General features: G+C 36.7%; 1 protein-coding gene and 1 long non-coding RNA gene across 14 annotated transcripts in view; one reads left to right on the plus strand and one right to left on the minus strand.

Moving 5' to 3' along the window:
* The window catches only part of LOC119705783, a 48666-nt gene extending 26222 nt beyond the window's left edge, over window positions 1–22444 (minus strand). For 3 of the 10 annotated variants that reach the window (XR_005258319.1, XR_005258314.1, XR_005258315.1), the window contains exons 1-6: window positions 22371–22444; window positions 18931–19001; window positions 18133–18224; window positions 17187–17360; window positions 12507–16276; window positions 1590–6193 (exon numbers count right to left, since the gene is read on the minus strand). This is a non-coding gene — a long non-coding RNA (uncharacterized LOC119705783). The other 7 variants (XR_005258316.1, XR_005258320.1, XR_005258318.1 and 4 more) reach the window with 7 other exon arrangements.
* A 16-nt stretch (window positions 22445–22460) lies between these two features.
* Window positions 22461–27966, plus strand: part of FTO (FTO alpha-ketoglutarate dependent dioxygenase) — a 225163-nt gene continuing 219657 nt past the window's right edge. For 2 of the 4 annotated variants that reach the window (XM_038148559.1, XM_038148557.1), the window contains exon 1: window positions 22461–22634. In XM_038148559.1, coding sequence (XP_038004487.1) covers window positions 22596–22634 — 39 coding nt within the window. In that variant the 5' untranslated portion in view covers window positions 22461–22595. The remainder of the gene's footprint in view (window positions 22635–27966) is intronic. The other 2 variants (XM_038148553.1, XM_038148555.1) reach the window with 2 other exon arrangements.

Below are 27966 nucleotides of genomic sequence, written 5' to 3' on the forward strand. Positions count from 1 at the left end.
TTCTTTAAGTGGCCAAACCACTTGTTCACAATACCTATTTAGCTATATGCCAAAGTAATTCCATTTATTCATTATTTCCCTCTGCTATTGGTAATTTTTAGAGGGAAGGCAAAAAAAAAACTCCATCCAAACAAGAGCAAAACATGCAGGGCCAGAAGCTGGACTTTCATGATCCTTGTGGATGCCTTTTAACTCACTATGTTCTACAATTCTGTGAGATGATTCCCCTGTGATCTCTTCCAATCTGCACCATTCTGTGATTCTGGGAATACTTCTGCAGTAGCAATGACAAAAAGCTGTAATCAAATCCTAGATACACAGGGCTTGAAGGGTGTTAAAACATCTATGTAAGCTGCAGCAACTTAATAGCAATTGAAAGTGTAGTGCCCTGGTGATCCAGTCAGGGGTACAAGAAGCTATGAAATGCCAAACTGGAGAAGGCAAGGATTGCCACTTAAACATTAGGCATGCACTTAAAAGATTGCACTTGAACATAGAAGGACAGAAGATGGAAAGTATTGCCTAATTTTCCAAATTCAGCTTAACCAAATAATAGTACAGCCCATTATTTTCATGCTCTGAATATCATTTTAAAATTAGCATTATATAATCAAGCTATCAGTAACAACTGCCAATATGTTGTAACTTCATAATAATGTAGCTTAAGGTATCTTTATTTATATTAGTATCACTTAAGGCCAATTTTGCTAACACTTGCTGGGTCAAAAAAATGTTTAAATGTTCAATTTAGTATTAGATGTCAATAAAGCTACTCAGAATCTTAATAGTAAGCATATGATGAACTGAAGCCATACTCATAAGAAGAATTATTCACAAGTTGGTCCACTTTATTCCATTAGATTGTTCACAGAAATACACTTTATTAAAAATACACATTTGAAGAATCAAGTCTAAAAATATTTAGGTTACTTCTGGTCTGCGCTCTGCTTTTGTAAACTTTATATATTGCCACAATATATAACACAGTGTTGAGATACAAAAAGAGATTGCAAAGTCTTAAATATTCACTGAGAAGCTGCCCTACAGCATGGGAAAACCACATATGAAGTAATCTCTTCAGTAGATTAGAAGAAAAATGTATTATTGTAAAAGTACACAGCTGTAAATAAAAATCAGTGTATACTGAAAATATTAAAAATTTCTGAAATAATGAAGTTGAAAAACAATTAAACATGGCCAAGGGCCCATATAGGCTTCACGTAACTTTGTACAGTAAATGGAATTTACTTATAATTTGAGGGAAGCTGTCATATGGGCCTCTTTTCTGTAAGAGCTTTCAATGTAGAGGAAAGAAGAACCATTGAATAAAGAGTAAGTATTAACCCAACAGAAGAAGAATAAATGCAGCTGAAAAAATATGAGCCTCATTCAGCATATAATCTGTATTTGGACAATTTTTGTACTTAATAGCTAGTCATAACCTTAGCATATTGTACAAATGTTCACTTAAAAGGCAGCTTTGAAATCACCAGCAATAGAAACTACACTTTTCTGGGCAATATTCCTGAACTTCAACATTGGTATGACCTCACATCTTGAGAAAATATTAGATTTTTTCAGAAAAATACCTCTTTCTACTTTGATCTTGTCAAGGATTGCATTTTTGTCTGCTAAATCAGATTTGATAGCCATCTCTAGTTTAGCAATTTGCAGTTTCATGTGCTGTTCCTTTGATTTCCATTGCTGTTCATGGGTCATACAGAAGACACTGTAATAAAACATATGGCATGCGAAAAACTTTTAGAAATCAGCTTCAACAGAAAATAATAAAGAAAAAAGCTTTTAGTGGCACAGAGACCACTGTCATCATGTCTTAGGAATTAAGTAAACACATGCTGGTCTGCTGCTGTTGAAACCAAGGCGCCTTTCTCAGGCTGCGGTTAAAAAACATGAAAGAGTTTGTGGGATGAGCAAAGGAACTGGCCTTAATTTAGAGATCCAAAGTCAAAAAGTTGGCAGCATGCAACATTTGTGGGACTAGAAAAGGAATTCAGATGCATATCCCAGAATAATCCACAACTCCAAACCTCAGCAACTGACAACGAACAAAACCATTCTTTCCGCATACAAAACCTCTTAATGTAGAGAACTGGGATCATCCACCTGATTCCTTTTAAATCTGTGAAACATGCAGAGCATAAAGTCAGTTGCCTGTTCAAAGAAAAATGCTGACCACAAAGTGACAACAGTTTTCTCATACTGTAAAACAACAATTCTGATACTGATTAAGAAGCACATTTAAAGTAATCGTTCTCCTACTTTAAAGAAAAAAAACAGAGGTGGGCCAAGAAATTAGAATAACTTGTTTGCCTGTAACACATTATTTACTTGTAAACTACCAATCTATGTGCAATAAGGATTGCATGGACACAGAACTAGAATGGCTGCAACCACAACAAAAACATTACTCAGATTAAAACTAAGTTAAGTACATTATATAATTTACAGTGTAATTCTCAGTAGGCAAAAAGACAAAGCTTAGTTTTCATATAAATTAGACAGTGAGTGGTATAGTCTTCATATTACTATATTTGCATTCTTATTACTGAAAAAATGTTGAACTTCACCAAGCACAAACCAGTTTATTCACTTTTGTACTCCATAAAAAATCAGTAATTGTAGGGTTTTGTAAACAAAAAAAGTCAGTTCCTCCACTCTTTGGTGATGCTCATCAGCCAAAAAACTTTTTATTTTACATACATCAGTGTATCAGAAATCTTCTGATCTCTATTTTTTTATTCACCTATCTCTTCAAGAGATCTATGTAACAAGCCTTGACCACAAAAAGAGAGGAGGAAGAGATGCTGCAGAACACATAGGACGCATGTGGACAGCCCACATAGGTTCAGACTCTACATGCTGACTGAGAGTTCTGAGTACCTGAGTGCATTTTTATCTCATATATTTGAAGACTGACTTTAAGATTAAAGAAATAAAATATTATAGCATGAATTGTAAACCCTACAGTATATTGGGTTTATATTCCTGATATGTATTACTCATTAAAAAGTTGTATATTGCTGTGCTTTGTCTTTTTCTCGTACTGTATGTAACCTATGTACATGGTTGTCTAGGCATAGAGCATTTCATAGTGTGACTGTTTTCACAGCATGCATGAACTAAAGCAGAGCTTCTACATCCTGCAGTAATACATGTATCACTCTCCTATAATTTTGCAGGTAATATCTAGGCAATATAATGCACTGAATCCACTACCACTCCACAGTATTGCAAAGGTACAGAAGAGACAGTGTGTTCTGTAATTGCTTAGAGTTTGATTGGCTTCCATAAGGAAAACATAACTCTCTTCAAAATAAAAGAAATGCTGTCAGTTTCCACACTTCTGAAAATGTTTTCAAGTTTGAATGAACACAACACCCAGTTATATGTGAGGTCATCAGCTTTAGGTACAATTACTTCACATAAGGATGCAGCCAGGTATTAGTTCAGTTTTTTAGAAGACTGTGCTGGCAGAAAAAAACATTAAGCATTATTATTATGGTAGTTAAGAATTTAGATGTTTAAATGAAGAACATTTTAGAAGACAGGTTTTATCTAAACCTGTATAATGCTAATGTTTATGTCAGTTTGAATTGAGTCCACGTGTGTTGCTTTCTTCTTTCAAATTTTAAGATTACATTTACTTGAATTCATGTGGAATTTCTTTCATATTTACTGTATTTCACTGGAGTTGAAGCCATATGTGTAACTATAATGGTCAACCACATCTGGCACCATTTCCTTTGGAGGGAGTTTAAGCATTGCTAGATTTGCATTACAAGGTCATATGAAAACAATTCTTCCAAACCTTTTATACAAATGAATTGTTTTCTTGGATACTGACTAAATAATAAGAGTCAACTGACAAATTCATACTTGTTCTTTACAAACTTTTCAGATCCAGTTCTACTGCTGTCTTGGCTTTGGCAAAATTTCCATCAATGTCAAATAAATGTCCCAAAAATAACTTCAGCAAAGAATGGGTTTATGCACCTTTGCCTCCATTTAAAAATTGGAAAAAAATTATTAATTAAGTGGCACCTGTGGACACTGGCCTATCTACTGCTAGCCCAGATAAGCTCTAGTAAAATTGCATTGTTCAAATAGGCAACCAAAAAAGCTGGCCATTAAATAGTGGTTATATAATCCTTCTCTTTCTAATTTATTGATACCTATATAATAACATGGAATGATGAAAGATGAATCAATGTTTAAATGAGAGTATATGAAAAGACAGATCATTTTAGTGAAAGAAACATAGTATAATGAGCTATAATGGAAGCTTATTTTCCAATTTCTCTTGTTAAATATCTTTTTAAGTCATCCCAGTATGTTTTTAAGTAGAACAGAAAATTCCAAGCCAAGATTGTTAAGCTGATTTATTAATAAGAATTATTTCTCTAAATAAATGATTGAGAATAAACAAGAACATCATCAGAAATATTTATGACATGATTGAATTTTGGAGAAATCTCCAGCAATTAACTTAAGTGAGAGACAAGTGACTAACTCCTCCATACAAAACTCTAAATTTTGTGATCATACAACTGTTGCACCTCCTAAGCAAAAAAAAAAAAAAAAAGTTTTAAGCTGTTAAGTTTTTTAACAGAGCCAATGAAATACAGCAGAGCACCTGAGAACTTCCATATACAGTCACATGATAAACAGCAGCCTAAACAGAGTTACATGTGTGCAAAAGCACAAAATATATATACACACATTACAGCACACAGTATATTAAGATATATTAAAAAAGGATCTGAACCAAATTTTCTGTATGCAGAAACCCTAACTTCCCTTATGCAGCTTATCATAGTTCTCCTTTTTCTGGATTGTTTATTCTTTCCTGTAATTAAATGAAGAGAGAAGTTTCAAGTAATGCACAGCACAAAATGAAATTACAGCACAAAATGAATGAGTGAACAGAAATAGCAAATAATTTTTGGGCAGTGTCAGGCTATTATTATTTGTTCTTTGAATACAACTGTCTCTTAGAAGCTTTATAAGATAAATCCATATGGATTTACATTAGCCCAAAGTCTTTTCCATGCTGTTTAGTTGAAGCTGAGAGTAGTAAGTTGCAGTTGGTCAACAGTATCTAATCGCATTCCATCTTATGCAAAACAATATAAAAACCTGGAGCATTCTATTTTAAATTCCCTTTTAGTAAGTGAATATCAGTATTAGCTAGGGCATGGCTTTTGCATAGAAAATATTTTTAGTGACAACAACACAGCCTTGCTTCCAAAACACTCACTACAGCAGGATCTGGTTTAAAGACATGAGATACTTAAACAGAGAATATCTACCCTCTATGCATTACAACATTTAAAATGTTTGGTGAAAATATCTATGAGGTAAACTTGGTTCATCTAAAATACATTTATTTACAATAGGTAAAGCAGGTGGCAAAACTAAATATTAAGTTGCTACAAAATGCAAGAAAAATCAAGTAAGTTTTCACATTTTTATTCCTTATACATTGAAGAAAATGGGGAAGAAACCACTCCCTATCTGATGTTTAGCCCTGTATCTGGACAACTTGTTAGCGATGACAGAAGTCTCTCAGAGTCACAAGACAAGAAATAGAAGTGACTGATTTGAACTGCTGCATAAAATGTAACACTGTACTCTAATTAAATCAGGTTCAAAGAATACTAAAAACTAGCAATACATGATCAATAAACCAAGTATCATGGGTTTTTTCTATTAATAAACCACTTTTTTACTACCAGAATTGACATGATGTCTTATGCTTTAACTTCAAATATTGTCTAATATATTAACTTCAAATATTGGATCAGGTGTTCAGTATTGGATCACAGTTCTATGAAATACAAACAGCATTTTGGTCAGAAGTTTTTCTTTTGAATAGGATAAAAATATATATAGTACCAGGTTAGTCTTCCAAATATGTTTGAAAGGTCTATTCACATCTCCTCCATTGAAATGTATCCCAACACTTCTTTTTCCCTTATCTGTATGCACTACCTAAAGTAAAAGATCCTAGCTCTTGCCCACAAGCTCACCTCCTCAGTCCCTCTGTTTGAAATAGCTACTGATTGCAATTTATTTTGAAGATGGAACTATTTTAACTGCTCCTCTTTAAGCCGTTCATTCAGTTCATCACCTTTTGCTAAGAATCATGGTTGGTCTTTAAGTTCTTTAGGCTCTGTGAAAATAAAGGAGTATACAGAAAAAATAAAATAAATGACACCTAGTAGAATGTTACAACACAGCATATTCCAACCATTGTCTGTCTCCCTGGCAGTATTTAGTGTATATATTCTCAATGTGGTCAACAGGAGACACTCTTGATCCAAGTAACTGAAGGCAAGGCTTGGGGGAAGGTGGCACTCCTGGTGCTCTCATCAACATTAAACCCTCAGTTCAGTCATGATGAAAACGACCAAGAAATACATCTGTTCAGCAATTAAAAGATTTTGCTGTGGTTATGGTGGTTAGACATGCTGACCAAAAAACACTGCAGCAGCAAGCAAAAATGAATGTTGACCACAGTTATGGTAATCACAGAGCTTGCCACAGCTCTGTTAACCCTTAATTGTAGATATATAATTGTTCCATAATCCTAATACACTCAGTTCTATTTGCCTACTAGTAGCACTTTAAAAAGGGACTTCTGATTTCTTTTACATTTTCATTTATTTCAATGGATGACATTAAGGCACATTTAACCAATTTTAATATTAAATGAATGCTGATAGAACATCTACTTTCAGAATATTACTTAATACTGTAGTGGTTACATTCCACAGGTGCTTTAATAAAGCCTCATTAATTAAGAATTTCAATGTAAATAATATTCAAAATATGAGTTGAAACAACAGAGCACAGAAGCCAATGGTCTGTTTAATAAAATGAGTTTATGAAAATTTATGCTAAATACATCTGTGTATAGATAGTGCTAAATGATTGCAGATAGAATAAAGTTAGCTTCAGTTTTTTCAATATACTATTTCCTACAAAGTAGTTGTTATAGGTAAGTATGTTATGTGCCATCTAAACTAGAAATTTTGGATTTTACAGTTATTCACATTTAGTAGACATGTCTCAAAGATTCAAGTTACTTGAAACTGGAAAACCATTGAATCCATTCTCTTATAACAAAAAAGAGCCATAGAAGATGCTCATCCTTCTCCAAAATGCACCTTTCACTGTGAATATTAGAAACAATGTCTTCAAATAGCAGTTTGAGCCTGCAGTTAGAATTCCCCATCTCACAGGAACTCTCCTATTTCCAAGCTGCCAATCATACCACCCCCATATGCACACACAGTTCTCCAAACACATATGGGAAAAAGAAGGCAAGTGCTGTATAACCAAAACCTACAGAGAATCCACCATGCAACTGCATGTTCTGGTGATATTTTCATAAAACTGTTCTTTTTATAAAGAAAATCACTACTTACAGTATCCCTTTAAAAGAATTTCATGAACATAAGAACACAAGTTCAAAATGAATCACTGAGAACAAAACAGCTAAACCTCCCTAACTTTGTCAAAGACTGATAAAATGAGGACGGTCTGGAACCCCTTTTCTTGCTAAATCAGTATATCTAAGTCAAAACTATCTCTTTAAATCACCAGGAGTCTCTTTCAGTGGCCAGGCAACCCAGTTCATTCTTCACAATCTGCCTGGGATGACCTCCTCGACTCTTCTGAAAAAAGCCCAAAATTCAAGACTAAAAAGCCTTCCTTCATTTGGAGCAGCTTGAGAGAAGTGTAATGTGTGGTTGATTTTCATGTACTCAGTACTGACTCAAAATCAAGAACTGTGCATATTTTTTTCCATTTACACTGGCTTGTGTGATGAGCATAGAGAAATGTACTAACCAAATTCCAAATATCTCTTGAAACTGGAGAAATTTCCATTCCATTGCTGAAAGAGAACTGCTTTTCTCAACCAGTTGTTTACAAACCTTGATAATTTCCACACTGTCCCAAGCATTTAGTCTTCAAATTTAAAAAGAAATTTATCATGACCTTTTGAAAATTTGAACTTGTTTTGCAAATCAGCTTTCTACAATAGCTTTTTCAATTCCAAAAATGTGGGAGATTTAGTGCATAATGCCCAAACTAATTTCTTCTCCTATAATTGACATTACAGAATGTAGGTGAATAAACATGGAGGTACAGCAGCTTTAAACAATATATCAACATCTTTGATTAGTGTATAAAACAGGACATGACAGAAAAAACTTCCATCCTATACTTTAAGAGATTATTTGTTCTCCATTCACTTTTCCACCATCTGAAGTATGTGGTGCTAGGAGAATACCATTTCAAAAAATTCTCTCTTACAGTATAAACATATCAAATTCTGCTAATAAAAGGGCCTTAGCAACTTGTAACACCTGAAGGCCTGTACTCAAACATGATGCAGGTGTGTCAACTACATAAAAATAATTTAATATTCATGTAGATATTCTTACAATTCTAAGATCACAAGATTTGATGATGATTTGTATCAATATAAATTATTATAAATAAACAAAAATCCTTAACATTTGAAAAGGCATTTTCTCTTCCAATAATAATCAATTTTAGACGTTTTGGACATACAGTCACAATGCCACGCTGGAGCAAGAGAATGGACTACCAAGCTTACACATCTGTAAACCAGCTGACTGCGTGAAATATTTTCCTTTTATTCTTCAAAATATCAAACGCTATAGTGTTTTGGCATTACCCAGTTAATTGTCCTTGCACAAAAGATAAACACAGTCACAAATCTGAGATCTTCCCCAAGAAACAGGCCTAACTCAAAGCTAAAACTATCATGTGTCTAAAACATGTTATCTACATAAATTAAAGTTGTGGTGAGTATAGACAGCAGCACTGTCTCATGCTAGCTATTTAAAAGCTAATGTAGTGGCACGTTTTTATTAATCTTGTTCCACACATCAAACAAAAGGGTCTGATGCCTTCAAAGGCCCCTTTTTTTCCTTTCTTTTTTAAGCAGGGGGCTTTTTTTTTTCTTTTAAAGTAGAAAAAGGAGCAGATGATAGTGAAATTTATGATGTACAGATGTAAACTCCATAGCTTCTGACAGTCAACATTAACTGTTTTTTCAACAGTGAATGAAACAGCATTTGATTCAAACAGGTTTTAGATATTAATATTATGAAGCAAATTATTCAAATTCAGAAGTGAAAAATTACTTTTTATTTGGACCATTTCAATTCTTGCAATTGTATGAGCTAGAGAAAGCATGTGCAATTGATTACTTATTAGTGCATCACATTGATCACTATTTCTTTATTTATTTAAATAAAATATGGCTAAGAAATGCCCATTGCATCCAGGTATAGCAAAAAGACCTTGCTGTTGAACAATGAGATCTCAGATTTTGTGGGTAAGGCATTTAATTGAGGAAGACTCTGTTGGGAGGGATCATTTTTCTAGAAATGAAGTCACAAATCAGTAAAATAGAAAATGATGATCTACACAGGCTTCTCCCTCTCAGGTAGGTATATTCTGCTCCCTGAACATCTGCCCAGATATTCGGATATTATTTAAAAATAGGGGTTATATAGAGATTTAATAGAAATTAACTAGTATTTTTTGCTAAAACAAATACTTCCCTCAAAGTAATGTATAAGGCTAAACTTGTACTGAGATAGCTCAAGCAATATTTTCTTTAGTGCCCAAAAAGCTAAAAAAAAAACCAACAAAACAACAAAAAACCAACTGCCACAGAACCTAGACACATGGAAGTAGAGCTGAACAGAAGTCAGAAAAAGAAAAGGAACTAATATCCCTTTGGAGGCAATAACATGAATTAATGGGCAAACTGATCTAGCTCTATGCCTTCTACCACAACTGCAGAAATAAGGAACATGAACCCTATCTTTCCTTTAAACCTCATTTTTGTCCTGGCTTTAAAAGTCTGAAATGGAAAATGAAGTTAGGAGAAAGTGACTCTTAAAAAAGCTAAGGATTATCTTTGGGGTTAATGTCTGAACTACACCAAAGAGACAATCTCTCTTCCAGACCTCTTATCATTTGGATTAAAAGCATATAGAGTGGAGTCCCAATAACAGGCTGGGGACCAGCTGTGTGGGAATGGGGCACTGATAGCAACTTACACCAGAAGGAAATGATTAAAGAAAGGATCTTGACCTCCACTGTACAAATTTATGCCAGTAAATCCCAGATGGCTAAGCTAATAAAATTGAGGTCTAATTAAACCACATCCCTTGCATCTTGTCTTTGCTTCCATATGAGCAGGACATGGATACAATACTGAGACTGCTCTTAAGGAGTCCTGACTATTTTATTTGCTGGATCAGTAGCTCAGAAACTTTACTCATTCATATTCACAACTGAAAACCAAGCAAATAAAATACATATCACCACCAAACTTCTCAGGGTCTCTTGCCCTCTTTCTGGCAAAATAAAAGGTTTTTCAGCAAATTGTTCTAACCACAAATACATCAATGTCCAAGACACAGTCCCAAGAAGAGAAGAACATGAATGTGCAGTACTATCTAATAGATCTGCATACATCTAATTGATTTAAGTAACACAGCTAATAGGTTTAAATCCAGAGTAACAATGCAGTCAAAAATATCAAAGCAATTAAAAACTGACAAGCAAATAAGCTTTCTTCATTAAAAAATCAACTAAATAAAACACACACAAATAAAAGCACAAACATGCAAATACATGTTTCACAAATGCAGTCTGGGATGGCTTTAAAGACATTTTTTGAAAGTACTAAGAGTTATTAAGTAATTTGAAGATACCTGCTTGCAAAATGATTTTATTTAGAATTAATGTTTTACCTTGCACAGTGCATACCATAGACATCAAATCACAAGGCTGTGGTTTCAGCCATCTTTTCATTATCAACAGTCAAGCTAATTGTAAATAAATTTTGTACTTAAAATGTGTTTAGTCTAATAATCCATAGGCCAAGTTTGTCCCTTAAGGCAGATTTCTACATTCCTGAAAGAATCCCCAAACGAGCTCCAATTAAATATGGAAAAAAAATTTATTTCAGCTACATTACAATAGTCATCTCAAGGAGTGCTGCATGTCAACTCAGCTCTTGTATGTAGCTCTAGTGTTAGACAGAAACTGCAGTGAAGCTGCAAAGGCAACTTTAAAATATCACTGGATTTTTTGTGGATATAGGACTCAGGATAACCAGCACCTCCCTTCCTTACTGATGGCAGACTAATGATTAACCATGGCTGCTTCACTATTTGGTAACTACAATTATTTCAATCACAAGAAGTTCTTAAACATGTAGAAAAATAAAGAATGGTTTCCTAAAGGTTGGCAGAAATCTAACAGCAGGCTGGCATCAAATGGTGCTGCAGCAAAGAGACTGGTGGGAGCCCAGTCCTTTTGGCATCACACAGATCCTAAAAAATGTCTTTATGTGGTTATGTAGCCTGATGACAGCCGTGTGTTTTCTGACAAAACACATGAAAAAGCTGCTTATAATATTAAAATTCAAACACCTAAGCTACAAAGATGAACTAAGATGACATTATTGGTCACCCAAATGTCCAGGTTTTTTTCCAGTATTCCAGTATTGACATTCCTTCTCTGCTGATACAAAGATTAGAAATAAGAATGGCACAAAACCTGTAAGATTATTTGTGCAATAAAATAACTCATACAGACTGTTCTAGATAGCAGTTACAATACTCACAAGAAAGAAAGCTAATGAAAATATCCAAAATACAACATTCATGGATCCCTTTAAGTTCTGGCTCTGTGCATGCACCATAAAAAATACATGACTTGGAAAACATGAGGATTAAGAGTCTTCCATAAAGTATTCTGGTGGCAAAATTATAGAACACACTATATAGAACTATTCTACATATGTACTGGTGGACATTTTTCAATTTATTTCCTAGTATGTTCTGTCAAACACAGCATCTCTCAAATACTAACATATCTTCTATCAGGTTTAAAACTAGAAATAGACTATAAAGGAACTACTTTCAGAACTTAACTCAGAGATAGTAACTAAGGTCAAGTATCATGGTTTGGATACAAGTAATTTGATGAACATAAATAAGAATCTGCACTACTTTTTAGAGTCTGGCTTTATTTAAAGATTTTTTAAGCTGAATTTGAAGTGCATCTTTACTTTCAGACTCCTTAAAAGTTTTCAAATAAATATAGTAGTTGGCATCAAATCTAGATGTTATATCTTCAGTTTCTGTCTGCTGTACTTGAAGAAGAGTGTTCATACAAAAATGAAGCACCGAAGTTCTTCGAAACAGATTACTTTCAAATAATGAAAAAACATTTAAAATATTTTCTAAAATCACTGTAGGCACAGACTGAGACATTATTTATGATAACAACTTCTTTAACCTATTTAAACTATATAGAGGAAATTCTGAATAGGGGAGACTCATGACTCTGTGAATAATTTAATAGCAAATATTATGATGTATTATTTATGCAGCACCACTGATGCACAAAAGAATGCTCACACATAATAACGGGGTCCCTCCCTTGAAAGGTAGCTAAAGAACTGATGACATATTTCTCATCAAGGAGAACTTCCACTGAAATCAAACGAGTGAGGACTGCAGGATCATGCCATACTAGATCCTTAACACCACCACAGGTAACAGTCTGAAACAAAAAGGGGAAAATACATGTAAAGCTGCAGAATTTTACATGTATTTTTTTTAAAGTAAAAAAGAGAAAGAAAGAAAGAAGACTTAACTAATAGAGGCTTTATTATGAACACATTCTGCATGCATATTTGGCTGACTTTGCTGCACTGCACAACTACACCTAATTTGCTACTCTACCCTCATACAAGGCCAATCGTTTTCTACTATTGCTAGATTCCAAATCATTCATGGGTAGCAATGAACGTTAAATTGTTTGCTATGAACTTATACCTAAAATTTTGCAAGAATTAAATTGAAGTTCTTTTGGATCAATTTGCTATGGTATTTTTAAAACAGCCAAACATAAAGCAGACACAGTAAGGTATATTCTTTGTGGATTTTTTTTGTCTCTTCACATCCTAGAGACAGCCAAGCTCTCCTGATTTTTTCCAGGCATTTTATTTTTGGGTAAGTGTCCTGCATGTTTTCTGATCTGCACTAGAAATTATTTGAGAGGTTTGACTGAGCAATCTAAGAGTTCAGCAGTCTTTAAAAAAAAGAGGGCACAAACCCAAGATCAGTCTGTTTGGTTTATCATAATTGATCAAAAGGGCAGGACAAGCACATATGCAAGGCAAAAACATGAAACAGTCTATGCTTAATGAATATTATAGAAAGTATTCTCTGTGCTTATGGAAGACAATGCTTCTGTGTTCAAGTTCTGAGTATTGGTTACTAGATTTCTTTTCTTAAGCCTTCACCTTAAGAAAAAGTGTTCAAGAAATTGCATATTCAAAGCACTCAAATTACCAGAATCCCCTCTGATTTGGACAAGGCCTCAGAAAACAGACAGACACATCAGAACTTCTATGAAATTTCTGAACATTGTTATCTGAGCTGGACATTCTGTGAACAACTTTTCCTTTTTTTTGCCTTTTTTTTTTTAATTACTCATGTGTGCTTCAGTTTAAGAATATATATATGGTCCCAATCCTAGTTCTGTACAGGACATCTTAGATCTGGATCTGTTTTTATAACAAGATAAGCCCTCCCACTCTGTCATATCAACATTTGATCTGTATTCCCAGAACCAAGTCCCTCTTCTATCTGGTAGCACTGGGCCTGAATAAATGTATTATATTTCCAGCCTACTTTTGCATTGTTAAGACAAAAACCAAACAAATTGATTCTGGGAATAAAACTGCCCAATCAACGATATGAAGTGTAAAAACACAGGTGTATGAAAATCATCAAAACTTCCACTATAAATAGATTGGAAAGGCAAACTGGTAGAAACAAACACATTTTTTTAATCCAAAAATATGAGAATTGTTGCTGTTATCATATACCTGAATCAATGTAATAAAAATTAAGACTGGTGTGAGGGTGTAACTGGCCACCAGCTTGATCCATAGTTTCTGGAAGTTAAGGAGACAATTCTACTGGCTCAGGTTTGAAGCAGTGCTGTAGCTGTTGGGGGTTTTTGAAAATACATTATCAGTTCAGTGTATAGGTTAACTGATAATGTTCCTATGAAAATATGAAAGCTTTAAAGTGTGATTCCCAAATGTAACTACAGGAAGTAAAGGCCTGAGAGGAAGCCTGCCTTAAGCAGAAAGTCTCAAGAGCAAAAAGCACCATTATAGATGCCTGCACTGTAATATTTGCTTTTCAAAGTCCACACGTGTGAGAGATTTTTCAAGTCTGCAGCGCTGTGCACACATGTATCGAGAGATTAGAACAAACCTTGAAATTAAAGAAGGAAAAACATGTGCAAACAAACTACAGATGTGAAACTTTGTTATAACATGAAAACACTAAACTTTTTCATATACTACTTTTATAACCCTTTAACATGTAGAGAAGTTTTACTAAGGAAGTCCAATGATTTTAACTATTAGAAAACTTGCCTGCTAGCTACTGTCCTCTCAAATCTGTACTTTTGTTTAACCCCAACTACTGTGGATTCTCATAATAAGGACTTCAAAGGCAAGCAAGTTATCATGACTGCTATAAATAAATACAAGAACAAGGGGAAAAGACAATCTTTCTGCCTACAGGTACTATTATTGCCCACTGATGAACAAAAAAGAGTATGGACTTGCTACAGCGAAGCAATTGTTAGGATATAAACCAGTGTTTTTAATAAATCTGAACTACACCTTTCCTTGTGTGCTCTGGCATATCAGCAACCTTACTCACTTTTCTGAGAGCACTGCTAATAAAAGATTGAACACAGCTGTATGGACAAGGTCTGTGGCCTGGATTCTGGAGCTCTGGTCAGCTGAAGGGGGAGGCTCTCATTTTGTTTCTCAAGCTCATGAACTTGATCTTGTCAATCCACAATCCTTTCTTCCAGCTCCAGGCCTGACCCAGCCACTTGGGGCCGCCACCAACCTGTTCAGACTTTTTTTATCATTAGCAAGCTGTATTAACTTGGTGGTCATTCTGGGGAAAATAATAAAAAAGATGAAAAAGAATGTGAAAAGTCAGCATAAAAAGCATTCTGTTGAAAGGAACATAATCACTGTGAAGACTTCAGCGTAGAACCTGAATAATAAATTTCAGGTTTTGATATAACTATTACTGCCTGTGAAGAACTCTTTGAAGATAATTGAAACCACTGTGCAGCAATCTGCTTTATAGCACTGACAAATAACAGTTTCCTAAGGCTTATCATTTAAGGTTAGTAAAGGGAGGACACATATTTACTCCATATGGTGCTTAAATGTAATTTTTAACGCATGACCTTATATAGGAACCTCTGCATGCTGTTAAGTAAAGTTACAGATTTGGGATGTGGTGGGGCTAACTATAAAAGCTACAATTCCACAGAACATTCAACTATTGAAAGAATGCTAATAATATGCACCATTCCAATTATATACAATTTCTAGTATTTTGGGATTTAAATATATATTCCATGTCTAAAGTGGCTGAAATATATAGGTGGAGATATTTAAGAAGGTATTCTGGAAAAAGAGACTTAGTTCTTATTACCATACTCAATTTTATACTTGGCAAATATTTCCAGTGTGCTTTGGAGAAGGAACAGTTAGCTGCAGAATATAATTAGATACAGAGGGTATGGCTGTCATCTGTCTTTAGAAGGATACAAATTTTGCTTTTGGTATCTCAAAGGTTGTACCTTTGATTTCCTTTAGTTCTGATAAACATTGGTAAGCTAGAACAAAAGGCAGTGAGGGCACATGGGGGTGATGTAACATGCATGAACAGAAAACATACCCAGAAGTGAATGCAAAAAATTTGGCATATAAAGAAAGAAAAGGTGGCTTTGATGAGAGAGACAAGTTCAAGACTTTACAAAGTCAGTTGCACATCTTTGAGACCTGTATCTAGTTTACAGGAAATCTATTTTTGAAGGCCCAGAAAGAAAACTGAAAATAAGGACACACTTCATTTGTTTAAAGGGACTTGTTTTATTTTTTGTATACTTGTGGACAGAAGCTTCTACTTAAAAGAACAAAAGTGAAACAAAAAAAAAATCTCTAATAACTTCAGGATGTCACAGAATGTTACTTGCCTGTAAGCAGGTTTTTTGTTTACATGGAGTTTTTTCAATATTCTTCTACTGCAAATTCATTCCAAACTTCTAGTTAAAAGGGTTTTGGCAAGGAATGCTGGAAAAGAAATTCAACTTAAGGAGTTAAGTTTTTTCTCTAGCAAACACTGTATTTTTTATTTTCTGTGTCATAAAGTATTAATTCAGGTATTCCAATTTGAACATTCTGTGTAATGCTATCTAAGTGGACAATGAGTGCATTTGGTAAGGCATCCAACAGAAACACAGGAAATGCCCTTTGGAGTAAGCAAACAATTCATTTGTTCCACCATCTTGGATTTGACAACAGCCTGACAGAAAAGATGGAAGTTATGTCATGCTGGTCAATTTGTTCCTGACTCACTGAATACTGAGTCAGAAGGAAAGAATTCCTTGGACTTCAAAAAATTATAAAATAGTCTCATCTACAGAAGCAATATTTTCAGATGCCCTTTTATGAATTTTTTAGTTTCTGACACCACCTTGTTCGGCTGCAGCCTGACTTTATTAAGCACTGCACAACGTGAGCCCAGTCACAGTGCTTTTGGATTAATCAGCCCTCCTGTAATGCCATGAGCACTTCTGCTGAGCCCACACTGGTTTGCCAGCACAGCACTAAGTTTAATAATAGGGATGGAATCTCACTGTATAGACAATCTTGATTCTAGAATTAAATTCTTGATGAATCATTAGGCTTCCATAGGCTCTTCTACAGCTCCCAGAACACTCTAACAGCACAGCTCTGAACACAAGGTACGAGCTCCAAAGTGACAGACAGCACTGTAGCTGTGTGCATGGAGATATAATACAGTCCACCACAAAGACCTACATACACAGACATAACCAGAAATTAAAAATAATTCATTCCAAAGAGAAATTTTTGCTACTGCTTTAAAAAGTGCTCTGAGAGAAACCAGCATTTTCAATTTGTTGATGTTTTAAAGGGCAAAAATATTACTGTAAGCAAAAATAAGTGTTAACTCCCATACCTTTAGGTTTTCTCCTCTTGCTCATTTGCATGTTGCTTGAGTAAGAAGTGATCATCATGTACATGAAGAAACCTGTCCTCCAGTTCTTCTTGACTGATTTGTTACCTAGGTTGTTGAGCTTTTATATTCTGTGCAGTTGATGATTCCACCCAAACCAAGACAACTTTAAATTACCTTCAATACAATCAGCAACATGTAGCTCAAAGTCAAAACTCATTTTGAAATACTGAATCCCCCCAACTTTTCAATTTTATATTTTACACTCATAGAAGTCTGGTTGTTTGGTTTTTTTTGATTTATAGTAATTTTAATCACTTCCTTTTTCCTTCCTCTTACAGATTAAAAAAACCCAAAAAAACAAAAAAAACCCAAAACAATTAAAATTATACAGCAATCCGTTTTCATACTAGACAAAAAAAGGTAACAGTTTACCAAGTAACCAGGTTCTGCCAAAGATACTATCTCAAAACAAGGCTTACCTAAGGGATTCTTTCTAATCTGTTCCAAAGTTAACATATTATCTTGAAGCTTGAAAATATTAACTCATAATTCTGTAAATTTACTCAGATACAAGACCAAGCCCAGTTGTTCCATTCTAATAGCAGCTGAGTAACATAGCAGAATTGCATAATACTTTTGGTTCCCATTTTGTGAAATGGATCTGGCCTTGTCCTCAATTCAGAAAAAAAATCCTCTTTTCTTCTGAATGTATGAATGTTACAGCTCAATGACATTTTCAGCTTTTAGCATCTCACAGCAACTCCCCTCTTATAACAAGCCACTTGAACATAGAATGGGTCACAGCATCTTTCACAATTTAACCCAGATTTTGAATGGTATTTGAACTTAATTTTGTGAGTGGCAACATCAGAAACATTTTTAGAAAGAAACTAAAGAAGCCACTGATCAAAGTCTGTAGCTGTAATAAATAGCAGCTGGTACAAACCTTGTAATCCTTCAATTCCAGCTGGAGTTAGACCTGTATGTCTCACAGGCAGGTCCCCCACAGTTACATCAGCTGCAACAGGCATGGCTTATCTAGGGATAACAAAATTCAAATGAAATTCCTCTTCATCTGTTATTTAAACTGAGACTAAAACAATACACCATATGAAATGAAGGCAAAAGTTATGGCAGATTCACTGAAATGACAGACTTCTGAATACTATTTCAACTAGATTGTTCAGAGGACAATCTAAACTCTGAAGTTCTCAAGTTTAATTTTATGCCAGTTTTAATCCATTCACAAGATACACCTTTGTTGTGCAATAGCTTCAATTCTATTTAATGTTTGTACAGTTAGCTTTCTGAAGTTCTACTTCTGCTGTTTTCAGGAATCTTTGGGCTAAGGCCCTATTTCCAAGTGGATGAGGGAAGGGGACCTGCGGGTTTTTTCTTTAGTTGGGGTTTTTAAATTGTTCATTTTAAGAGAGATAAAAGCTTAAGATTCGAATGGTAGATGAGTAATGCCATCTTCTATGTTTTAAGTGGAACTCTTTGAAACAGGTGCTGGGGGTTACGAAGTCATTCCAGTGTTGCCTGGCATTCTCCTAGTCTTCTTTCAATCACTGTTATATAAGAAATTACTTTTTAAGACAGAAATTCTCCTATGAATGATTCTCATAAATCTGAACATGATTCTATCTAGCAGCAACAGAAAGTTTAGCTACATGACAAAATCAGATTAGGAAAGTATTAATGTGAAAAAGTAGCAGATTTGTTTTGGTGTAATAGATGAACATACTTGTTAACAACTGCTGTTCCCTTCTTGTCTTCTGGTGCAGAAAATTGCACGTTGATCAGAGTCAAGTAATGCTGAAACAACAGGAAAAGGAGAGACATGAAGTCCTTTGACAATCTTACCCCCAAAACCATCACTCTTCAGGTGATATAAATCCTTAGTCAATCCAAAACCATCTAGGAAAGCACTGGGAAATTAACAGTGATGCTACTAGAGACTTGCATCAGAGGGCAGAAGTGATACGGGACAATCAACAGACATCCCATGAAATATCTGTTAATTCAATCATAATCAAAAGTGCTGCCTAAGCTTTTTCTTCCATCATAAATAACTCTCCTTATGGCTTTGTTCTAAAGAAACAAAAAGGATTAATGGAAATTTAGTTTCCAACAAGTCAGTCTTGCTTTTGATATTTTGGTTTTTTCATCACTAAAATTTATGATAAAATATTATTTCCAGACTTCACTGTTTATGAATAAACAGGAACACATTTTTCTTCCATGTGGAACAAATGTTTCCTTACCATGACTATAGAAGTGAACTGATCTACAGTTGTAGACTTACAAAATGGTTGCAGTTTCAATGTTGTCAGTGACAGAGAATACTACTCTGGGATGTTGATGTCCACACCACTCAGCCAATGGCACAATTGGCAACCAATGGAAACACATATCCACTGGAATCCAGCTCCTCAGCATCCTCGGCTCTTTTTGCACTGCCCTTACAAAATCCTCCAAACTCCTTTGCAATTTGTTAAATTAGCTCTATCTGCAGTCCTTGGCTTCACTCAGGTCTAGGTTCATTATTGTGGTTCCTATTATATGTCCCTGTACCAGTATGGCTACAGCAACTGAGATCAAAGGGAAACAAACCTTTTACCTCCAGAGGGTTAGCTAAATTTGGTTCATGATGGCAGCAAGAAGAAGATGCTATCATTATACATCCTTCTAGAATGTGGTTGTCCTTGCTTTCACAAATCAAAAATGACAGAGGCTTTTTTTTGGGCATCAAGAGCTAAACAAGTATTTTATCAGCACGACTCCACAATGTTTGTGATCTAGCAAAATCAGGCTTCAAAAACTCCAGAACAGTAACAGGCACAGACAAACATTACTGGTTTTCACTATTTGCTGAAGAACTTTACTATGGATAGCTACCTGTTATCTTCAGTATGAGAGAAATCTACTCATTTAAAAACAGAGACAAAACAACACATGCTCGTCACTCAAATAAACAAACAACTTTTGTCAGTAGTAATCCATTACTGGCTGCAGCAAAACCGCAGAAATACTTGAGCTGTAAGCAAACTAATACAGCAGAGATGCACATAAAGCAAATTTTTACTGGCAGCATGACATGATTTGAAGTGACAAAATAAAGCAACTTGAAATCTGAAGTGTCCTGAAAACTCAGATGGTAAAATTTTCAAAAGAAAGAGCAAGAATTGTTTCATTTTCATTACAAAGTGTCAGAAATTAAGCATTCAGCTATCTTTTCTGTTGTGGGCCACAGAAAAAGAAAATGAAAAAACCAACCATTTTATCAGATACAGTGGTTTTAGACAGAAATAGTACAAACATGCCTGCTGGTTTTAAAGAGGCCAAATATAATTACAGATTTAGAATTTGGCTTGGCAACTTATTTGCCTGATTAGTAACATACCCAGGTCTTTAATAATCACTAATAACCACTAGTTATGCTGCTGCTTTGAGAGAGGACACTTCCAACATCAAAGCATGTGTTACATATGTTACAGTTCCTCTTTGAATATTATCCGAGTGTCAATCACAAACACTTAAACAAAATTACTTTTCCTTGCAGTCCAGTTCCAGCGTTATTTCTAAAAGCATATGAGATTTCTCCACAGCACTCTGTATTACTTTTGAAAGCATTTCCAAAGTGATTACATCTGACAAAACTGTACCAGCAACATTGCTACAAAAGTTACGGTACTTGAAAGTGCAGCATTTCCTAAAAGAAAGCATAACAAAGTGAGAGAGATATAAGTTTGTATTTGGATCTGGACAGATGCACATGCCACCCTTAACCTCAAAAACTTAAACCAGGCTTTATTTCCAAGAAAGGACACCCTAAAATCACTTCAGCACAGATTGTTCCTCAAAGCTAGAGAACTCAATGTACAAAGAGAGGAATATTCCCCATACCTCTGAGATTAACCTGTAAGAACTTCAGGTTAGGTATAAGCAAGAATTTTCAACATAACTACTAAAGTTAAAGAAACTGTAACTCTCTTACACACTTCACTACCTACAAAAGTGGTTCTCACCACCTGTATCTAAAATTTACCACAAAAAACTGCACACAACTTTGCACTGTTATACAAGTCTGACACCAATAAAATTAATACTTATCAAAGCTCATGCTTTAGGTCCAGACTCTTATATAACTCACAGAAGTGTAATTTTGTACCATCATCATTCAAAGGTAGCAAAACTACCTTTTTTTACTTTTTTGAAAGCTCTCAGCCAATGGGGCTATAAGTGACTTCCAATGAGGAGGTTTCTAGTGAAATCATAAGAATTACAACTTAATTGTTTCAACATGGTTTTTGAATTTGAGTGTCAGACATGGACAAAATGATCCTTTTGTTACAAAATCCCACTTCCCTTATAGAGGAAATTTAAAAAAGGAGGTGGGAGGAACCACCAACCTATCTTAGCTTATCATAATGTATTTCCAGCCTATATTCTCTCTCTTATTGAGTCTTTAAAATATACACATTTGAACTTCATTGGTCTTGTACCCTAAAGAAATCTCATTTATAACCTGGTAGAAATACACACACATACCATCTTTCAAATATCATGTGTTGCAGTGCTGTGTGCGTTGGGAAGCAGAGAGGGAAAAAAAGAGAGAAGATATAGAAAATGTTAGGAAATGGGATCACAACATCCTACTGTTGCCTGAGGGAAGAAACATCTCTCAGACCTGTAAGTCCTACTTCAACACAGAGAAATCCAAACAACCGTGTCTTGCCTTCAACATATTTTACAAAGCTTCCCAGTTTTGATTCAGCCGCGCTGGTTCCGGCGGTGACTGCCGGGGCTGGAAGGGGCAGGGCCGCAGGGAAGGCAGCGCTCGCCTCATGAGGGAACGCCTCCGCCGCCCGCGCCGTCCCGCCCTCGGGCACAGGAGCTCAGCTCCCGCTTCAGCCCAGCAGCCCTTCCCGGCACAAAACACAGGCCGACAGGGCTACTTTGAGCCAAACGCTGAGGCTCCCAGCCACTTCCCAGGGGCACCGAGCGAGGAGCCCCCCGGGTCTGGAACAGCCGCCCGCAGCGCGGGTCCCGCCAGCTCCGCTGCTCGCCTGCCCGGCCGGGGACCGCCCGCCCCAGGGCACGGCGCCACAGCCCCAGGCAGCTCCAGCGCCCCGCTCCTCCCCGCGCCGTGCCCAGAGGAGGAGAAGCTCCCCCCGTACTCACAGCCCCCGCCAGCCCCGGCTCCTCGGCGCTCCGTTAGCAGCTGCCGCTGTTGCCAACCGGGCCCTTCCCCTTCCGGCCGCCCTGAGCCTGCCGGGACTTGGAGTTCGGGGCGGGGCCGTGCGCTGCCCGCGGAGCCGCGGTCCGGCCGCTGCCGGCGGAGCTGCGCGGGGCTCCCGCGGTGCCTGGGGCGCTGCTCCGCTCCGGGCGCACGGCTAAGGCGGCACCATGAAGAGGAGAGCAGGGGAGCGGGAGAAAGAACTGAAGGTACCTTCCGTTTGCTTCCTGCTCCCCGCAGCCCCGAGGAGTGTGCGTGCCCGTGGCCAGCCCTCTCCGCCGCTCGTGGGGCTGTGCGGGGCAGAGCCCGCCGGGGCTCTTGTAGCTCCAGTGTTGGAGGCCCGAGCGAGGGGACTCTGAGGCCGCCGTGAAGTTCATTGTGAGAAGGAAGGAGCCCCGGGCCCGAGCTCGGCGCGGTGACGGAGCCGGGGGTGAGCTCCGCACGGCCGCGTGTGCCCAGCACCGCCCCGCGCCCCCAGCGGCTCCGCCGGGCTGCCCGGGCAGGGCGCTCTGCTCGAGCTGGAAACGTCCAAACCCCCTCCCCTGAATGAGGGACACCTCGCACAGCCTTAACAGGAGCTAGTGGTAAAGGCGTGTGCCATCTGGGCAAGATATTTCCATTTAAAAGAGAGTTCTGTGGTGTATGAAAAAAATGATGCAAGGACTGTATGTTTTTGTCGAAACATTCACAGTGAGATGATGCACTATGCAACTGCGCCTAATTCTTAAATTTGAAAGTACTCTACACTAAGCCTGATCTAAATAAATATTTTTAAGTCTCTTATACCGCCCGAGCTTTATAATGTTTCTTTTCTTGCTCACGTGTTTAGATGCAATGATGTTACATGCTTACATTGAAGATGCTATTTCACTGTCTGTGGAAACAAACAGGAGTGCTGAATGTTTGCTGTTTCAGGTGCCTTTGAAGGGCTTGTTTTACTGCATTGTACAATATTTTACTTCAGCTCTTGATGGTTGTTGTACTTCTGCTGATTTTGTTTACAAAACAGTAGTACTGAGAACCAGTAAGTGACTTGTTTGAAAGCACGGTACTGATATTAGAGGTGTTCGTGAAAGGAAGGCTAATTACATTATAAATTTAGAAAATGCCTTTGAAAATGCTAATCTCGTACAACTGAACAGGGAACATGCTGGTTTTGGTATTGCTGCTAGTTTACTATGCAGTATTAAATATACTATTCCCTGCAAAGGCAGGGAAAAGGTCTGATGTAAGTTAGCAACTGAGTATTTTACTAGAAAACTTTAGGGCCTCTTTGTCCTAGTAAGTTTCATAACAACTCCTTAAGGACTACCTGATCATTTTTGTAATTTTCTGCTATCCGAGGGACAGCAATTTCAGTGTTACATTTGTGTTCTGCCCTTTCCATGTATGTCAGAACATGTGCAGATGTCCCATCCAATACGTTGCAGAAAGAACCTCAACCCATACTTCTTTTAGCCTGTACATTTGTGCCGTCCATCTAAGAGCCTTTGTCTTGTCAATGGCTCTTCTTGAATGTATTTGGGAATCACTTGCATTAGGAAATGACCTTTAATAAGATAATAGTTTAAGGATACCTGTGAGGGGTGAAAGGATGATGCTGTGAACTACAATGGCAAAGGCTGTAGGAGGAAAGGCACTTGAAGAGGTGTCAAGAGCAGTGTATGAGAAAAACTTGAGGTCAAGTGGAAGAATACTGCTATACAACTCAGTGTTGTGGGTGCAAGACAGAGAAGGATGAAAGATAAAAGATTCCTACAGATAGTTTAAAGGTGTTAATACTTATAGAATGCCTTAGAGGGTTGTGGTAGACTGGGTATGACTTGAGAGAAGCTGAGTTTATTAAAAGTGAAGCAAAATGAGCCTGTAGAATGGTTTAGAATAAAGGCTGCCAAAAGAGAAAGCACCAATGGGAAAAGGAGGGGATATGCTAGAAGGAACATAAGTGGGTTTTTTTCCCATGGAAGCATCCTCATACTGATGGTTTTCTACAACTTAATTGGAGATATAATCTCTGTGCTCCTGGCAGTGTGCCAGGTCACCTTTCAGTCCTTGGGTTTAGCCATTCTTAGCTTATGTTGATCACCTGAGAAATGCTGAAGACAAAGGAACAGTGTCTTTATTGTAGTAGCTCTGCCAAGACTTCCATTTAGATACTGATTAAAATATTTTTTAGCAAACCACATATTAGTGAGGTTAACCCAACCTCTTCTGGAGACTAAGATTTATGAGGCCTACTACTGAGAGGGAAGTGGTTGGATAAAGAAGCTGGTTTGGATTGTGTGTCTTCTGGCAATGTCTCTTGTTTTCCAGAATTAAATCCTGAATAAAAGTTCTTGTTTTGCTATAATTGTGTACAGTTAAATGCTGTCTATCAGAATCCCACTGATTGGCTTTTGCTTTGTAATTATGTAGTATGTTTCTTATATGTGATAAACTTTTCTCTGGCTTGCATTTTCTTGTATATAGCAAGTTTTGATTTATGCTGTTATAGGAGAACATTTCTGTTCCAAGTACATGTGGTAGAAGTTCTGTAGAGTGCAGTGCTGTCATACAGCACTGCACTTTGCAGATCACTCAGTTGGGTTGAGTAAGATTAAATGTGTAGCAGAAATGAAATTGTTTGTGCTATTATTTGGTGTTCCAAGTCAAGAGGAGGAGAATGCATATTCATTCTTGGGAAGAGGGTCTGAAAGAAAAGTAGGAAAACCAGAGCCAGAAGTCAACTACTCATCTGTTCTAAACATCATATTGGGCATGCTAATGTCCTGTAGAATATTTCTCTGAGTCTTAAGTGGACAGCAAAACACAACTATTCTGAAATTTCTGAAGATAACTGTGGAGCTGTTGCAAGCCATTAACTACTCTGGTCTTCCCCATAGAAAATATTACTGCTGTGCATAAAACCAGAACTGTTAGAGTAGATGTTGCTCATTAGCTGAAAAGGCATTTTTGTGAAACAGTCTGTTGAGGGATTGTTCATGCTTATTTGTTTTAGCTTAGAATTCCATTTTGATTAATACAGTTTACAGTTATTTTGATTCTTTTTTCTTTACACTGTTGGTCCAAGTTGGTCACTTCTTTTTCACTCGGTGTAGAAATGTATCATGCAAAGTAAAACCAAACAAACTTCCTATCTGGTGATTTAAGTAGGTTATTTGCTCCTTTTAGACTTGGGAAGAAAACTTTTTGCTTTTAGAATGTTTATTATCTTGATTGATGAGTTTAAAAAGTTATTATTTAATGTAAGGCTTAATGTTCTTGAGATTTTGAATAAAAGTGGACTTTTAAAAAATTTAGTTTCAGTATGAGAGAGGCCAAGTTCTAGTTATTTCCTGTATATGCTTCCTCTACCACTCTTTGCATGTTAACACCCTGTAACATTACCAGGTGAAAGAGAGAATACTCAGCTAGTGTGGAGTATTATTTTCTTTGAAAGTAAAGGTATTACCTTGATGGGTCTTTGGAATAAACCACTAAAGCTAGTTCACAATTACCTTATGTAGCTGTTTATGCTAATTCACATTACTGTGAATACTGGCTGCAGAGAATGTATTCCATAGACACTGCTGTTATGTTTGTACAGCTCCCAGCACAGCTGGGACCCCAGTCCAATAAATTTATTGATGTACAAATAATAAATGCATCAATGTGCACATATCTGAATATTCACAAGGGCTTTTACAAAGATATTCATATGCAGTGTCACATTTGTGAGACATGTTGGACAAAGTAGCAAAGAAATATAAAGCTTTAAATGACACAAAGCTTTGTATGTATTTTATTTACAAGGAGAGAAGGGAATATACTGAGTTTCGGCTGAGATATCATTGAAGGTCTTATTTCCTGCATCATCCTTATTTTTGATGCCTGCAAAATAATACATCTTTACAAGGTAAAACAGGTTGTTTCATCATATTAATGCTCAAGGAAAATTAGGCAAGTATTCTCAAAGCACTTCAAAACATGATTAAGGGTTTAGTTTTAGACTTCATGCTGAAAGATGGTGCCCATACCATACAATGAAGTTTAAAAACTTTAACATTGTTACCATGGTTTGTTCTAATATTATAATGATTTATTGTTTCCCGTGAGTGTCCTACCTCTTTAGATAAAAAACATTATTAAAAGGAGCCAAACAAAACAAAAATTTCTAATTGACAGATTAGATTCTTTTAGAAGTTGTATTTAGGAAAATTAATGAAACAGCTTAGCTGCAGTTAAATAAGCTTCTTGTCATGTCATATTTCTGCTTAGGTAAATGGCGTGCAAGTTTTAGCAGAATCAGCAACCAATATGCCAGTAGCAATTTTTGTGGTAATCACATTATAGGACCTTCCCATTATTAATGGGACAATAATTAAGAAATAGTGTTGATAGTCACATAACATGTGATTTGTATATTGGAAATGGTCAGGTAGAAGCCTTGCATATGCAGAATAAAATACAAGAAAGAATGAGTGGCAAATGTTTCTTGCTTTTAAATTCATCACATTCCTGCTGTTTAAATTGCCTCAGCTGCTAATGCTGGAACCATTACAGTAATGGACTCGGCAAATGAAGGAGAACCGAGACACACACTTTATTACTGGAGGGGTAATTTTCTCTTCATCTGTAATAGCAGCAGTGCCTAGTATTGATCAGACCATCAAGATACTAATCCTCTGTAAAATTACTTGTTATAACTGAAAATGTGTTAATCCAAATCAGTCTGTGTCCTGACTTTCTACTTACTATTGAATACAGACTATTAGATGGTTTATTTTTTGTGATTTAAAGCCTTTACATCGATAATAGTCAGAGTTTCCTTTGCAAGAGAATGTGCTTAATCTTAGCTATGGCCCAGGGTTGTCTTTTTGTTTTAACTAAAACATCACCCACTTAATTAAGAAGTGCATGTCTATCTTCCTGCTCGGAATTATATTGGTACTTTAGGCTCTGCAGATTTATTAAATGTTGTTTTGCATTCAGTCACTTGTTTTTTGCTGTAAATAAGGACAGATCTATACTTCACATATTGAAATCTATGAAGATCTTGGAGCTAAGGATGTGAGGAGAATGGCTGCACAAAACACAACTGTATGGTGGATGTGGATGATGGCCTGGGAGGCTCTTGGGGATGAGAGCAGTGTAAGGGAAGTTCAATGCCAGGGATCTAAAGGTCTTCAGTTTATTTCTGTCCTGGTGGTCCACTACGTGAGACAGTCATATGGTGAGCTGTGAATGTCCCAGTTCTGAATATGGGAAGGCTTCTTTTCCCTTTTATTTCCCCCCGTCTCTGTTTTGTCCATTTTTTCATAGTCTTGAATGTTTGAAAAGGAAGCTCACGTCTCTAACTCACACAGCCTCAGTGCAGTGGCTGTTCCAAGTGCACTGCACCCTGTGGGACCTCAGTGTGGGAGATGGTTCCATGAACCCTGACCTTTCACTGGGCTCACTGCTCTGCTCCTGATGGGTGACAGCCATGGGTGTCCTGCCAGCTCATGGTGGCAAGGAGCACCCTAGATTTGGGGCAAGCTGCCCCACTTGTTGTTTATTTTA

The sequence above is a fragment of the Motacilla alba genome, chromosome 11, assembly GCF_015832195.1.
Source record: "Motacilla alba alba isolate MOTALB_02 chromosome 11, Motacilla_alba_V1.0_pri, whole genome shotgun sequence".
Classification (NCBI taxonomy): domain Eukaryota; kingdom Metazoa; phylum Chordata; class Aves; order Passeriformes; family Motacillidae; genus Motacilla; species Motacilla alba.